At 43.3% G+C, this 16037-nt stretch overlaps 1 protein-coding gene across 1 annotated transcript in view; it reads right to left on the reverse strand.

Annotated features, from left to right (window-relative positions):
* The window catches only part of zbtb16a (zinc finger and BTB domain containing 16a), a gene marked incomplete at both ends in the record, with an annotated part of 268681 nt that overhangs the window by 25121 nt on the left and 227523 nt on the right, over positions 1-16037 (reverse strand). Inside the window, one exon of the mRNA XM_083641592.1 lies at positions 3689-3859. Coding sequence (XP_083497718.1) covers positions 3689-3859 — 171 coding nt within the window. The remainder of the gene's footprint in view (positions 1-3688; positions 3860-16037) is intronic.

The following is a 16037-nucleotide window of genomic DNA, read 5'->3' on the forward strand; positions in this document are numbered from 1 at the left end:
ACATAGTACAAATATAACAGGGCATATGAGTGCAAAAAATCAGTAAGGAAGGTGTTGTATTACGATCTTGCTTTGCTCAGTATGGGCCTCATAAGATGGTAATAGCACTCAAGCACATTAAGATCATAATTCATGTACAACACCTTCCTTACTTACTATCGATAAGCAGTATTTAAGAGGTTATTGAGGGAAACTCTTAGAAACTAGATATAGAGCTCAACAGGCACGTGACTTTTGTAACGTAATTTTCCCCCGGAAGTAAGATATATATATATAAAACATTCGGTTTAAGCGAGAACAAAAAATAACGGGGGGGGGGGGGGGAAATTGATTTCCACACCCCCCATTGTTATTTTTTGTTCTCGCTTAAATTGAATGTTTTATGGTCACTCAAGATTCTCTGGATCACGTGTTGGCTTGGTTCAAGCGTTAAAACTTGTTATATTTGGTGTAGTGATTCCTTACATTGGATTTATCGAAATGTCTATGGAGAAAATGGAACTTACTGTACTTCCGGGGCAAATTACATCACGAAAAGTCACATGCCTGTTGAGCTCTATAGAGCGTCGTCCATATAGTCAATGTTAGGAGCCTGTATGCATTTAGTAGAATTGGACTGTTAAAAGTAAGCAAACTAAAGGGTCAGTATAATTAGAACTAATAATAATGCAGGTTCAACAAAAGGGGGGGGGGGGGGGGGGATTATTCAAGTGATTATTATAGCACGTAGGCTGAATGAAATTCTAACTTAGTGAGGTTTGGCTAAGGCAGTTTGTTGACATTTGATTTGATTCGAATATTTTCTAGAAAATGATGATTTGGCCATTTCATGCAGAAAAATTGCAGTCATTTTGCAAATTCCATGTTCTTGTAAACATGGTGAGGATAAGTGTTGAATTTGCATTAATCATTCCGATCACAACATTGTAAATTACTGGAGAGACTGGTATTGGCAGCTAAAACAGAGTCAGTATTTGGCTCAAACCCAAAAGATTTATAATAATAATAATAATAAAAAAATGCATGTGGAGGAAATATTTCCAGGAAAAATGGACACAAAATGTATGTTTTATCTCGTGTATTATTATATTTGCTTAGCTATTGTAGCATGGTTGGTTTGGGAGGAGGCGGGTTGTGTGTTCTCTATATCACATTATGATCTTATATAGGGAATCTGATGAAATCCTGAAAAATACAATTGAGGGGAAAAAAGAGTTGATGACTTGAGGTGTCTGCAGCACACCAACAAAACAGACATCAGATGATGGACTTTGCTGGAGGAGGGTAGTGCACAAATAAATAAATATAATAAAAAAAAATATATGAAAAATAAACCGTCCAGAAATAAACAGGACAGGTCCACTTTTGGTTTATACCCTGAGGTAGATAAGCTGTCTAGCTGTGTCTGTTTTGATACGTGATTTTAACTTTGTTACCCAGCTGATTATGAATGAGATTATTAACATCAAAGGGCCGAGCAGCACTATGCCCCCCCCCTGCTCCTTTTTTGTTGTTGGGAAAATGATGACTTATTTTTGGCACCAACGATAACTGTGGTGAGTTGCTAACTTCATAGCCCACACACACACACACACACACACAACAAAAGGCTCCACATCATAGTTAAATGATTGCTTTCACGACTGGCTCATTGTGATGTAACACACGGCTGCAGAAGGCATGAGGGCCGCGAGTCTCGCCTGAGCCGGAGGTCGGGTGGGTGTGGTGGGGGTGGGGTGCTGTGGGCAGGTGTATGGGAGACGGCGCTCGTCTCCTCTTCCAATGTCTGGTTGCCAAAGCAGATGTGTTCATTGGTACAGTACAGGGAGCTGGCTTTTCAAACCACCGCCACACACCACACACACTAATGGCGTGTTCGCCTGACTTGTAAATAGGGCTGGCGGCTCTCATCTCACTGCCTTTCGTTTCAAATATTTATCCGTGAGCCGGTGAGCTAAATCGGCTCTGACAGGGAGACTGTTATTTAAGGTCGCAGACAGCCGGCTGGCTGGCTGGGTGGGGAGAGAGAGAGAGAGGGAGGGAGGGAGGGAGGGAAAAACACCCATCCCCTCGCGAGCGAAATGGGATTCATTTCCATGTGTTCATATTGTGACATGGTTACAGAGGAGAGGGGAAGCAGCAGCGTGGTGAAATGAAATGATAAAACCTGTTTCTTTCTTATGTCAATTACCACACGCATGTAAACACAATGGGCAATAATCAAGGCGTCGTTAAAGGAGTTAATGGCGTTCACTGTACGTTCATCAGTTGGTAAATGGCATAATCGTGTGTTTTTGGTTTTTGGAGAAAAATAATCATTTCTGCCCATCAAACATTTTGACAGATGTTGATATGACCGCCTGTTGAAAACCCGTGCAAATATATAATAAAAAACATGTTTTAACATACATTCTTTTATCAGGGCATAATATCATACTGTGAACGTTTCTTGTTGAGGTTCAACCTGCATGTCATGTAAACGTAAGTGGCCATTGCTCCCTGTGAATATATTAAATATTAAATAATACATCCAGACTGCCAACGTGAACCTCTTCTTCCTGGTCTATTAGTAGTTGGATAGAAACCCAATGGATCTCTGTTGCTGGCTGCCAATAGAGTGCCGCAGGGATGACCCATTTTTGTAGGCCAACCCGGAAGTGAGGAAACACCTGGTTCCCTCGTCTCCAAGTCCATGGGATTTTTGAATAGGTTTTCGTTTAGATGCTTGAAATAATGTAATAATATGATGATTATGATATTTCGCCATTTTGTTCAGCAAGATAATCTTCACAAATGAACACTACTCGTGATTTTTGAAGCATGAATGTGATCGCCAAAAATCACCATCGCCAGAAAAGAACGTTCAAGTTTCATAAACTTTTGTTAACCACAGACTTTATTTCAGGCATTTTAACCAAAATTCCATTCAAGAAACCCATTGACTTTGAGATGAGGGGGCGATGCTAACGTCTGGGTTTTGGTGTGGGATACTGCTCTGTGAATATCTGACCTGATCAGCTAGAAAACCAGGTTTCTGAGCTGCTGATAACAAAGACCACTCATCACCAGCCATCAGCAGTCCTAAATTTGCTGCAGAATTAAAGTAACAGACTTATAAGCAAAGGGGAATACCAATGAACTTTTCACAGCAACATGTACAGTATTACTTCAGGGTTGGTGGTAGTATTTCATAGAAATTGTTAAAAGTCCAACCTGTATGTGTCAAATTATAAAACTATATGATCTTGAAAAGGATTTGTCCAATTGATACAAACAAATTCCTGCTTTTAAGAGGCAGTTGGCTGGTTTCTAGGTTTCTAGGTTTTGGAAGAAAACTGTTGATGTTCATAAATGCTAATTTGATAGTGTTCAACTTTGTATACACCTATAAGCCCACTCATGCTATGCTTGAAAAAACATGTATATGGAGTGGGATGCTGATTTTGATGAAGTCTAAGCATGCACTGCATTAACAGTATGAACGCTACACCAGAATAATATGATTCCTCTCATCACTTCAGAACCAAAACACATTGTGCAATATGAGGAACCAAGCTGTCCTCATGAGAAGGTACGCATCAGAGTTTTAGAAATAATACCCAGGCTGCATATGATGATATGAGGGAATCTATTCTAAAAGCCATACGGCCCCTATAGTGCTGAGGGCCTGGAGAGGGCTTCCACTGACCTGTGTGCGAGCGTAGGTGACGCTTGAGTGCAGTGTGGCTGGGGAAAGTCCGGTTGCATTCGCTGCAGATGTAGCTGCGTACGCCGGCGTGGACCTCCATGTGCTGCTGCAACGCCGGCTGGGTCATGAAACGCTTTCCACACAGCAGGCAGAAGATGGCCATGTCCGACCCTGCAAGACAACACCAGATACATCAACAACAACAACATGGGAGGTGGTCGTTTTCTCTCGTTTCCTTTATGGGATGATATGCTGATCTCACCATTACAATTCAATATGTGGTATAGGGTTCAATACAACCACGATACGATGTCATAAATAAATGTTCATGTTGTTCAATGACAGCAAAGTCTGACTGCGTCATCATAAGCTGTCTGGTACAAATAAGTTTAGCTAATATCACAATTCAAGTTTCTGTCCCACCACAATACGTATTGTCATTTTGAATGCAATACATTGAATTAACTGTATATTCTACTGTTAAAGGATGAGTTTTCCGTGGGGAATATGAATATATATTAAATCTCACGCCCCTAAGGTTTTCGAATCCGTTGAAATTTTTGAAATTGGATATTCACTGCCAGAGATATCAAGCATCTCTCACATATTTTTTGGGCCAGCCGACGCGTTTCGCGTCATCTGGCCTAAGTCCGCCTTGCGGAAGTCGTGCACCTATGAACTACAACTGTTGTTGGCCATGGTCCCGCCTCTAGAGGTCCTCCACGCCCCTTCAGAGGCCTTGACCAAAACAAAAACGCAGCCATCTTTTCAACCGCCTAGCCTGCTGTAGCTAATATTAGCTTCCCATAGTTCCTTGCAAAGAGACCATTATCTCGGGAACGGAAGCACTAATCGACACGGGACTGGCGGCATTGGAAAGCTCGTCAAATTTTACATCTAGTAGTAGGTGGGTTGAAGTAACGAAATCAACGCTGAGCAATGTACCCGTTTTTACACATTTTTACAGAAAATAGTTACAACATCAGATGCGCGTAACTCCTACGAAAATGCCTTAAAATGCATGAAAAAAAATTTATGAAGACATCTCCCGACATATATACTACCGTTTACATTTGGTGCAATTTGGAGGCAATTTTATTTTCGATTTATTTCTTGTTCTTTGTATATTTTATTGTCGAAGCCTTCTTCTTCTTCTTCTTTGAGTTTTATGGCGGTTGGCAAACATATATGTGCATTACCGCCACCTACTGGAGTTTGATATCAGCCAAATGCCTGAGGGGTGGGCATAAAAACGAAGGCCACGCGAGCCCAGTGCATTGTGGGAAATGTAGTATTTCGAGTCCCCGCACCCGCACCTCCCCCCCCACCACCCCCCCACACACACAGAGTGGATTTCGGTTGATATCTCTGTGAGTAAACCTCCAATTTCAAAAATTTCAACGGATTCGAAAACCTTAGGGGCGTGAGATTTAATATATATTCATATTCCCCACGGAAAACCCATCCTTTAAGACAATAGAATGGAGGCCTGCATAGAGATTTATCCTCACTGACTGCACAACAGTTAAATAGTGACTTTGGACATTTGGAAATCATCACGACCTCCAGGAAAATGTAACATATATAAAACAATGATGAAAGCATGAAATAGTATTTTTTTTTTCCTGGTGGAGTTTTTTTTTTGGGACATTCAGGAAGGTAATTAATTTGCAGTTGATGAAAATACCTCATTTGCATTTAAATTTTTGCAACACTTCAAAAGGTGGTCTACAATTTGTTTTACAGCTGAATGGAAACAAACAAAGCTATTGGCTCAAATTGCCCGTCACTTTCCCGCGCATACAGCCTGCCCCTCGAGACGGCACCGAGGAAGAGGCCATTTCACCCTGGAAGCCAGTTTGATGTGTGAATAACATCTCGGAGAGAAGCAGTGGAGCTGTGGAAATGGCCAGGGGGCGTCCGCTCCACTGCACTGACAGCCCAACGCCTGCTTTGTCCAAAAGATATTGAACAGACGCAAGATTGCACACGCTCAGAACGATTAAGACGTACAACAAGGTCCTCCTCACACAAGGACTTTCCATGCAGGCCCAATTCCCTCAAATTCAAGAACGCAACATGGCATAGTTTTGAGACACGGATCAAGGTGAATTACTGTTACAAAAGGGAGAATTTTTATAATGAGAACTTGCAGGCTTTACAGAAGCCCACAGATAACAATTAAAAAGAGAGCTTGAAAAAACTCCATATCCTATTTACAACGTTAAGTACGAAAAAAATAAAACAATAACTTCAATTTCTAAAATATATAAATACAAGCACTTGCAATGACCCATGTCTATTTATGCTTATTTTAAAAAACTTGATTTTTTTCACATTTCAAGGGTTTCAAGGACCCATGGGAAGCCTGTGTACAGATGTGAGATGTACCATAACGGGGGCGGAGATCAGACACATCACAGCCTGCTAAGTTAAGCGTGCTTCCAAAGCCTGACATCAAGCCTACTGTATTTGTGGGATTAAAGGTGCTTTCACAGAGTGCCTAAAATGATAAAGATCTCCTAGGTGATACTTCAATTGAATCTTGAGTCGAGCACCATGCATTTTTCTCCAGTAGAGATAAAGAGTGCAACACACACACACCTAAACACACACACACACCTACACACCTACACACACACACACACACACACACCTACACACACACACACACACACACACACACACACACACACACTCTGCACACTTTTTCAATTACCAGGCTGGGGAAAACTCTGGGGAAGGACTGAGTGTTTGGAGCTCAGTTTCTATTTCATCAGTCAATAACACATCTTTGGGGCAAAGCGGACACTAATTTAAAAATCTATGAAGAGCAGCCCTGCCTCATGTTCATAACCACCGGGCCCACCGTCAGCCTCCCAAGCCAGATCAATCAGTCTCTCTCTCTGCTCACACCACACCCCTCAAAGCCAGGCAGAGAGTGGGGAAGAGGGACCGTGATCATAGCAGGAAGGGGTATATAGGGAAGAGTTGGTCAAAAAGCAGCTGAAGATAGGAGACGGCAGTTTGAAAGTAGAGGCGGCGGACGTGCGAAACGAGAATGACATGAGAGAGCATGTGGAGGAGAGGAAGATACAAAACAAAACATGTCCTTACATTTGGAGACAGTGATGGTGGTGTAACGGTGCTTCCACGGCAAAACAATATTGACAAGCCTCTCCGTTTAACTCGAGCGCTCTCGGAGCTTTGTTTTGATGCAGAAAAGTAAGTGTCTCAATGTGCTGATGATGTCTGAAGTTTGACTTTCTCTTCTTCTCTTTGTTCAGCCATGGTGGCATGCTAACTACCACATTCTTCTTCTGTTTATTCCACACATAGCCTACCGCTAATGTGACACACATCACTTCCTGTGCACCTGCCAGACACGTGTTTCGAACGGCAAGCAAGACAGGCAAATATTTATATGAGAGTGTTGCAGATTATTCATTCCATCATTTGTAACACTATACTACAGTGTACTAGTGTAACAGCCTTTGCCGAGTGTTTGCAGCAATGCTAGTTGCAGTTGTGAGTTTTTGCAGATTTGATTTTATTCCATTTACGAAACATGTTCAAAGCTACATTTAGCGAGCATGTAACAAGTGCCAAGCTAGTTTGATATTTTTCTTCTTCCTCGGCTGCCTCTTGTTCTCCCTTGTCCTTTTATCAATGAGAAGGGGCCATTGATTGGGGTCGATTGTTGCTGAAATCCCTTCAGGACTCCAGGTACTTAAGTGGCTTTGATTGACAAGCATGCATCCTATTTGCTTCTTTTCTTCTCTCTCTCTCTCTCTCTCTCTCTCTCTCTCTCTCTCTCTCTCTCTCTCTCTCTCTCTCTCTCTCTCTCTCTCTCTCTCTCTCTCTCTCTCTCTCTCTCTCTCTCTCTCTCTCTCTCTCTCTCTCTCCCTCCCTCCCTCTCCATTTCTCAGTTTCTATCTCAGGTCTAGCTCAGCTAGCGGGACTAGCATAAGCATAAGGAGCACGCCTGCTTCCTCCGGGCCACCAAACACTCCATAATTCATGGCGGCAGTATTAAAGAGGTGAAGTAGCAAACCTTTTTGCTCTTAAAAGTTTGGAGAGAAGTTGAAAATGACAATGGACTGAGAGAGAGAGAGAGAGAGAGAGAGAGAGGGAGAGAGAGCGAGAGAGAGAGAGAGAGAATAGGGGGAAGGGAGACAGTGTGGGAGTGTGGGCAGAGAGAGAGAATGAAAAGGAAAAAAGTTGGTTGGAATGTAAAAGGTTAGCAGGCCTCTGAACCCAGGGTCTGGGGTGAAGGTATAGACATGGTGGAAATACTCAATCCAGATACTGAGACACACACACACACGATTTATTTATGTCCACATAAATACAAGTACACAAAGGACACACACACACACACACACACACACACACACACACACACTTGAATTCTTTATTTGCTTCCGCACATTTGATATTAAAATTACAGGGAATCAAATATAACGGTTTAGACAGTTCATGGGCACCTAAAGGTACAACATAGCACCTTCTCCTCCACACAGCCAGGCTGCCTATGACAGCTGAAACAGAGCAATATTTGGCGAGCTGTTGGGCTTTGCTCTTAGACATGCCAGCAATGTCCAGACCACTAATGGTTAATTTATGTACATGGGCTAGGCTTCCCAATATGAGCACACAGAGTCTACATCTTAAAGTGTAACTAACCCCCAAAACACTTTTTTTCAGCTTTTAACCAATATATATGACTTTGGGGGTGATGTGTGAAGAATGCTGGTCAAAATTCCCACATTTGACACCAAACTGTTGCCATTTTACCATTTGTATCATTTTTCAGCAGCATACCTGGCATAAGCGCCCTCTAAGGGTGGAACACTGCTTTTTTTCTCTCTCAAATGAATGGGAGATTAGGTACAAACTGACGTCACAGTGTCCCCAAAGACTATGGGATTTCAAGATAGTTACTCCACTACTCCCCCTGTACCCTTTCGGCTCCTCACAACTCCAAGCCTACTCCCATGATGTCACTTGACCTGTTAATTTATTACAATCGCCTGTTATTTTCCTACCAACTCATATGTAACACAATACTATCAATAAACACCACTATAATCATAAAGGACATGGCATAGCAAGTAAATCATTCCCAACCTTTTTCATACTAAGGGGCCCTATGATGAGATTTGGTCTCATGTAAATCTTATTTTTTATTTTTTATAGCCTAGATATGATTTTGTCCAGAATTCCAAATAATTAGGTTGAGAGACACCGAATGCTGGAATCCTCTCAAGGACGACTGGTGGTCTTCTGTACCCCTTTTCGCTGGGGACACAGAGCTGCTGCAATGACGTTCTGCCCGGAGGGAGGGAGGGGTTATTGTGGGTTTGCAGCAATCAGCTCCGAGAGCCCAGCACCAAGTGAGAGCCTCACTTTCATCCTTCCGCAAACAAATCTAATCACAGTTTAGCCAGCGTTGCCAGACGTACGATAATTATCGTATTTGTACGATAATTTCGACCTCTGTACGATGTACGATCAATAATCCCAAAATCCCCCAAATGTACTATAATTTCATCATTTTGTGACACTCAGTCGAATCCTACGTCTATCACTCTATCTGTTTATACAATCATCTCTTCACGCAACGTCTTTGCAGCCAATACGTGCTTGAACGTGAGTTGTTGTTGCAACGCAGGCTGAGATCACAGTGTTGAAACATCATGCCAAGTCCAAAAAGTAGCCTATGATCAGCCAGCCCCCCGACATAGGCTGGGGAGGGGGCATACGATAATTTCACACCAAAAACGTTAATTTTGACCCTCTGGTACGATAATTCAACATTTGCCATCTGGCAACACTGAGTTTAGCGCACATGTAAAATATAACGCTATACTACGACGTGACAACGTGACAAAGCTGGTCTAAACACATCGGCTACTATAATATCGTCACTGTGTACAAGCAACGCCAACTTTTCGGGACTGGGGACTGGGAAGGGGAGCACAGCGGCACTCTCTCTGTCTGTGTGTGTGTGCTCCTTCTCCACGTTGACTCGTGTGTGTTTTGCTGCGCGGAATGGGTTTGACCGTTTGATCAAGCAAGTAGCTCCTGTGCTCTTAAAATACTGAACACCACGTTGTCATATTTGACATACAGTATGTCTTCATTGTAGACAGTTTATCGCTGAATGTTGCATTACATTATTAATATCTTACCTGAATAAGCTCAAATGCTGTTACAGGATTATCACACCGAGTCTGGAGCACTTTCTGCCGGCCAGGCAGCAGCTCGTAGGCACCCTGCCTTTTAGAGCACGAGTACGAGCTGATGTGCTCCAGGCAGCGGGGACGCGCGGGCGGAGCTCTTCACATGGAGGTCTGACACTGCCCTGCGCTGCAGTAACTTTTAACAAGAATCACGAAAAGCCCCAAAACGCAAATTAAAAACGGATTTCATTGCGCGGTTTATCGCTAGTTGTACGAGGGAATGACGTGGAGAAATCTCGCATTGTGTTACCCCAGAGCGGGGGGTTTGTCCTATTGTGCGGTGTACTGCGGTAACGAGCCTCGCCTCATTTTGCTCTTAGCGATAGTTACAGACGCCCACATACACACACATGGAAAAAAATAATTAAATTTCTAGTTCGCCACTGAATTACCAAATTGATATAACTTTCGACCATTTTAAGCAACGCTGTTTCCATACAACCCACCAGCGTTGGCTAGTTGTTGATATTTATAAAGATATTGCCCCTCTCAAATAAATTATTTTTGAGGCAGTAGGCAAACTGTAATGGCGTCGATTTCCGAAAAAAAATCTTGACTTGAACACAGCCAAAGAGTTTAGTATAGACAAGAGCATATGTCATTTCTTGGTTTTTTCCATAGGTATTTTCAAATCACTGTTCTGATACATGTCTGGGGGGTTAGTCCCCCTTTAAGTTAACTTGCTAAATGTTGTGCTGGTTATCTTGTTGAAACATATTCCATCTTTGACAGAGCAAGTCATTCTACATACAGATTTAGGCTACTGTATTTGATTGATATTCATTCAGGAGCAAATTTTCCCCCCCTCCCCAAATTCCAAATGCCTACTCCCGATTTGGGTTCACACACACACAGAGCGCACGCACGCGCACGCACGCGCACGCACACGCACACACACACACACACACACACACACGCACACGCACACGCACACACACACACACACACGCACACGCACACGCACACGCACACACACACACACACACACACACACACACACACAGCGGACAAAATAATGGAAACCACATCAAAAAGGACAAAACTTTGAAGTGACTAAATCACTGAATGAATCATCACTTTGAGATGTGAGTTTTCAAAGCAACAGGAGACAGCTGAGAGTCACAGACAGCTGACAGAGTCACAGACAGTCACAGACAGCTGACAGAGTCACAGACAGTCACAGACAGCTGACAGAGTCACAGACAGTCACAGACAGCTGACAGAGTCACAGACAGCTGACAGAGTCACAGACAGCTGACAGAGTCACAGACAGCTGACAGTCACAGAGTCACAGGGATCTAAACCTCATTTCACCTGGATGGGAAGTTGATTTCCATTTCCCTCTTAACTCATTGAGTGCCAATGACGACTATAGTCGTCAATTCAAATAGTAACGTTCAGTGCCAATGACGACTAAAGTCGTCAATTGCGTTTTTTGACGGTGGGACGTGGATTAAAGCCTGATCCATCTCCTGTGAAAGTATGGTGGATGTTGAATGTGTAAAAGCTATTTTACAGACCCATTAGGTGGCGACAGTGCTCTCCAGATTACAGAAAGGCGAGGAAAAAACAGAGAAGAAGTCATGGGGAAACGGAAATCGCATCCGTATGCATCGATATGCATGAAGCATAACGTTAGCTGTGCCTGCAGCAGCCAATCTGCTGCCACAATTGAGCCCCTCCGTGTCCGCTGCGATAGCCCATCCGCATGATTAGTTGTGGAGTTGTTATTATTCTCAACTGGAAGCATGGGAGCCGGTGACAAATACACGCGGAACGCTGTAAAAAACCATCTCAGATATCCACAATGACCTTCTTGCTAGGATATTACAGGTGTCTACAATTCAGTTGCAGATATAACTGAATTATGACTCGTCGTCATTCCAGTTTGAGACATCTACAGCTCATTCTGACTCGTTAAAAGAGATCTAAAAAGGACTATGTAGATATCTTGAATTGAGGGGAAGATAAGATATCTCGAACTGGAATTAGAATGTCATTGTGGATATCTGAAATGCTCATTTTGAAGGAAGAATTTCATCACGGATATTTGCAATACATATCCAGTCTAGCTATTGAATGATCAAGCAACTTGCCACAGTACTAAAACAGTAAGCTTTCGTCACCACAGCGATGTGCTATAGACCTGTTATGTTGCTAAATGCACAGCAGAGTGTGAGCCTGTATTCCAGCATACGTGCGTTTGTCTCTTTGCAGCCTGTTCATGTCCAACACCTTGGCATCCACACATGTATAGGTGTTCATCCACTCCCACACACGACCGTTACAATGAACCGTATTGACACATCCCATTCCATGACCTTCGCCCAGCTTTCACCTTCCTTAACGCTCTATACCAGAACATACTCTCCTCCACTGTATTCAGCATTGTGTTGGCCTGTAACATGTGGGTTTAGTCACTTCCTTAACACTCTATACCAGAACATACTCTCCTCCGCTGTATTCAGCATTGTGTTGGCCTGTAACATGTGGGTTTAGTCACTTCCTTAACACTCTATACCAGAACATACTCTCCTCCGCTGTATTCAGCATTGTGTTGGCCTGTAACACACGGGTTTAGTCACTTCCTTAACGCTCTATACCAGAACATACTCTCCTCCGCTGTATTCAGCATTGTGTTGGCCTGTAACACACGGGTTTAGTCACTTCCTTAACGCTCTATACCAGAACATACTCTCCTCCGCTGTATTCAGCATTGTGTTGGCCTGTAACACACGGGTTTAGTCACTTCCTTAACACTCTATACCAGAACATACTCTCCTCCACTGTATTCAGCATTGTGTTGGCCTGTAAGACACGGGTTTAGTCACTTCCTTAACGCTCTATACCAGAACATACTCTCCTCCACTGTATTCAGCATTGTGTTGGCCTGTAACACACGGGTTTAGTCACTTCCTTAACGCTCTATACCAGAACATACTCTCCTCCACTGTATTCAGCATTGTGTTGGCCTGTAACACACGGGTTTAGTCACTTCCTTAACGCTCTATACCAGAACATACTCTCCTCCACTGTATTCAGCATTGTGTTGGCCTGTAACATGTGGGTTTAGTCACTTCCTTAACACTCTATACCAGAACATACTCTCCTCCGCTGTATTCAGCATTGTGTTGGCCTGTAAGACACGGGTTTAGTCACTTCCTTAACGCTCTATACCAGAACATACTCTCCTCCACTGTATTCAGCATTGTGTTGGCCTGTAACACACGGGTTTAGTCACTTCCTTAACGCTCTATACCAGAACATACTCTCCTCCACTGTATTCAGCATTGTGTTGGCCTGTAACACACGGGTTTAGTCACTTCCTTAACACTCTATACCAGAACATACTCTCCTCCACTGTATTCAGCATTGTGTTGGCCTGTAACATGTGGGTTTAGTCACTTCCTTAACGCTCTATACCAGAACATACTCTCCTCCACTGTATTCAGCATTGTGTTGGCCTGTAACACACGGGTTTAGTCACTTCCTTAACGCTCTATACCAGAACATACTCTCCTCCACTGTATTCAGCATTGTGTTGGCCTGTAACACACGGGTTTAGTCACTTCCTTAACACTCTATACCAGAACATACTCTCCTCCACTGTATTCAGCATTGTGTTGGCCTGTAACATGTGGGTTTAGTCACTTCCTTAACACTCTATACCAGAACATACTCTCCTCCGCTGTATTCAGCATTGTGTTGGCCTGTAACACGTGGGTTTAGTCACTTCCTTAACACTCTATACCAGAACATACTCTCCTCCGCTGTATTCAGCATTGTGTTGGCCTGTAACACACGGGTTTAGTCACTTCCTTAACGCTCTATACCAGAACATACTCTCCTCCACTGTATTCAGCATTGTGTTGGCCTGTAACACACGGGTTTAGTCACTTCCTTAACACTCTATACCAGAACATACTCTCCTCCGCTGTATTCAGCATTGTGTTGGCCTGTAACACGTGGGTTTAGTCACTTCCTTAACACTCTATACCAGAACATACTCTCCTCCACTGTATTCAGCATTGTGTTGGCCTGTAAGACACGGGTTTAGTCACTTCCTTAACGCTCTATACCAGAACATACTCTCCTCCACTGTATTCAGCATTGTGTTGGCCTGTAACACACGGGTTTAGTCACTTCCTTAACGCTCTATACCAGAACATACTCTCCTTTACTGTATTCAGCATTGTGTTGGCCTGTAACACACGGGTTTAGTCACTTCCTTAACGCTCTATACCAGAACATACTCTCCTCCACTGTATTCAGCATTGTGTTGGCCTGTAAGACGCGGGTTTAGTCACTTCCTTAACACTCTATACCAGAACATACTCTCCTCCACTGTATTCAGCATTGTGTTGGCCTGTAAGACGCGGGTTTAGTCACTTCCTTAACGCTTTATACCAGAACATACTCTCCTCCGCTGTATTCAGCATTGTGTTGGCCTGTAACACACGGGTTTAGTCACTTCCTTAAAGGATGGGTTTTCCGTGGGGAATATGAATATATATTAAATCTCACGCCCCTAAGGTTTTCGAATCCGTTGAAATTTTTGAAATTGGATATTCACTGCCAGAGATATCAAGCATCTCTCACATATTTTTTGGGCCAGCCGACGCGTTTCGCGTCATCTGGCCTAAGTCCGCCTTGCGGAAGTCGTGCACCTATGAACTACAACTGTTGTTGGCCATGGTCCCGCCTCTAGAGGTCCTCCACGCCCCTTCAGAGGCCTTGACCAAAACAAAAACGCAGCCATCTTGTCAACCGCCTAGCCTGCTGTAGCTAATATTAGCTTCCCATAGTTCCTTGCAAAGAGACCATTATCTCGGGAACGGAAGCACTAATCGACACGGGACTGGCGGCATTGGAAAGCTCGTCAAATTTTACATCTAGTAGTAGGTGGGTTGAAGTAACGAAATCAACGCTGAGCAATGTACCCGTTTTTACACATTTTTACAGAAAATAGTTACAACATCAGATGCGCGTAACTCCTACGAAAATGCCTTAAAATGCATGAATTTTTTTTTATGAAGACATCTCCCGACATATATACTACCGTTTACATTTGGTGCAATTTGGAGGCAATTGATTTTCGATTTATTTTCGATTTATTTCTTCTTCTCTCCATGTCTTCTCTCCATGTCTTCTTCTTCTTTGAGTTTTATGGCGGTTGGCAAACATATATGTGCATTACCGCCACCTACTGGAGTTTGATATCAGCCAAACGCCTGAGGGGTGGGCATGGAAACGAAGGCCACGCGAGCCCAGTGCATTGTGGGAAATGTAGTATTTCGAGTCCCCGCACCCCCCCCCCCCCCCCCACCACCCCCCCCCCCCACACACAGAGTGGATTTCTGGTGATATCTCAGGCTGTAAACAACCAATTTCAAAAATTTCAACGGATTCTAAAACCTTAGGGGCGTGAGATTTAATATATATTCATATTCCCCACGGAAAACCCGGCCTTTAACGCTCTATACCAGAACATACTCTCCTCCACTGTATTCAGCATTGTGTTGGCCTGTAACACACGGGTTTAGTCACTTCCTTAACGCTCTATACCAGAACATACTCTCCTTTACTGTATTCAGCATTGTGTTGGCCTGTAACACACGGGTTTAGTCACTTCCTTAACACTCTATACCAGAACATACTCTCCTCCACTGTATTCAGCATTGTGTTGGCCTGTAAGACGCGGGTTTAGTCACTTCCTTAACGCTCTATACCTGAACATACTCTCCTCCACTGTATTCAGCATTGTGTTGGCCTGTAACACACGGGTTTAGTCACTTCCTTAACGCTCTATACCTGAACATACTCTCCTCCACTGTATTCAGCATTGTGTTGGCCTGTAACACACGGGTTTAGTCACTTCCTTAACGCTCTATACCTGAACATACTCTCCTCCACTGTATTCAGCATTGTGTTGGCCTGTAACACACGGGTTTAGTCACTTCCTTAACGCTCTATACCTGAACATACTCTCCTCCACTGTATTCAGCATTGTGTTGGCCTGTAACACACGGGTTTAGTCACTTCCTTAACGCTCTATACCTGAACATACTCTCCTTTACTGTATTCAGCATTGTGTTGGCCTGTAA

The sequence above is a fragment of the Poromitra crassiceps genome, assembly GCF_964638095.1.
Source record: "Poromitra crassiceps genome assembly, chromosome: 1".
NCBI classification, from domain to species: domain Eukaryota; kingdom Metazoa; phylum Chordata; class Actinopteri; order Beryciformes; family Melamphaidae; genus Poromitra; species Poromitra crassiceps.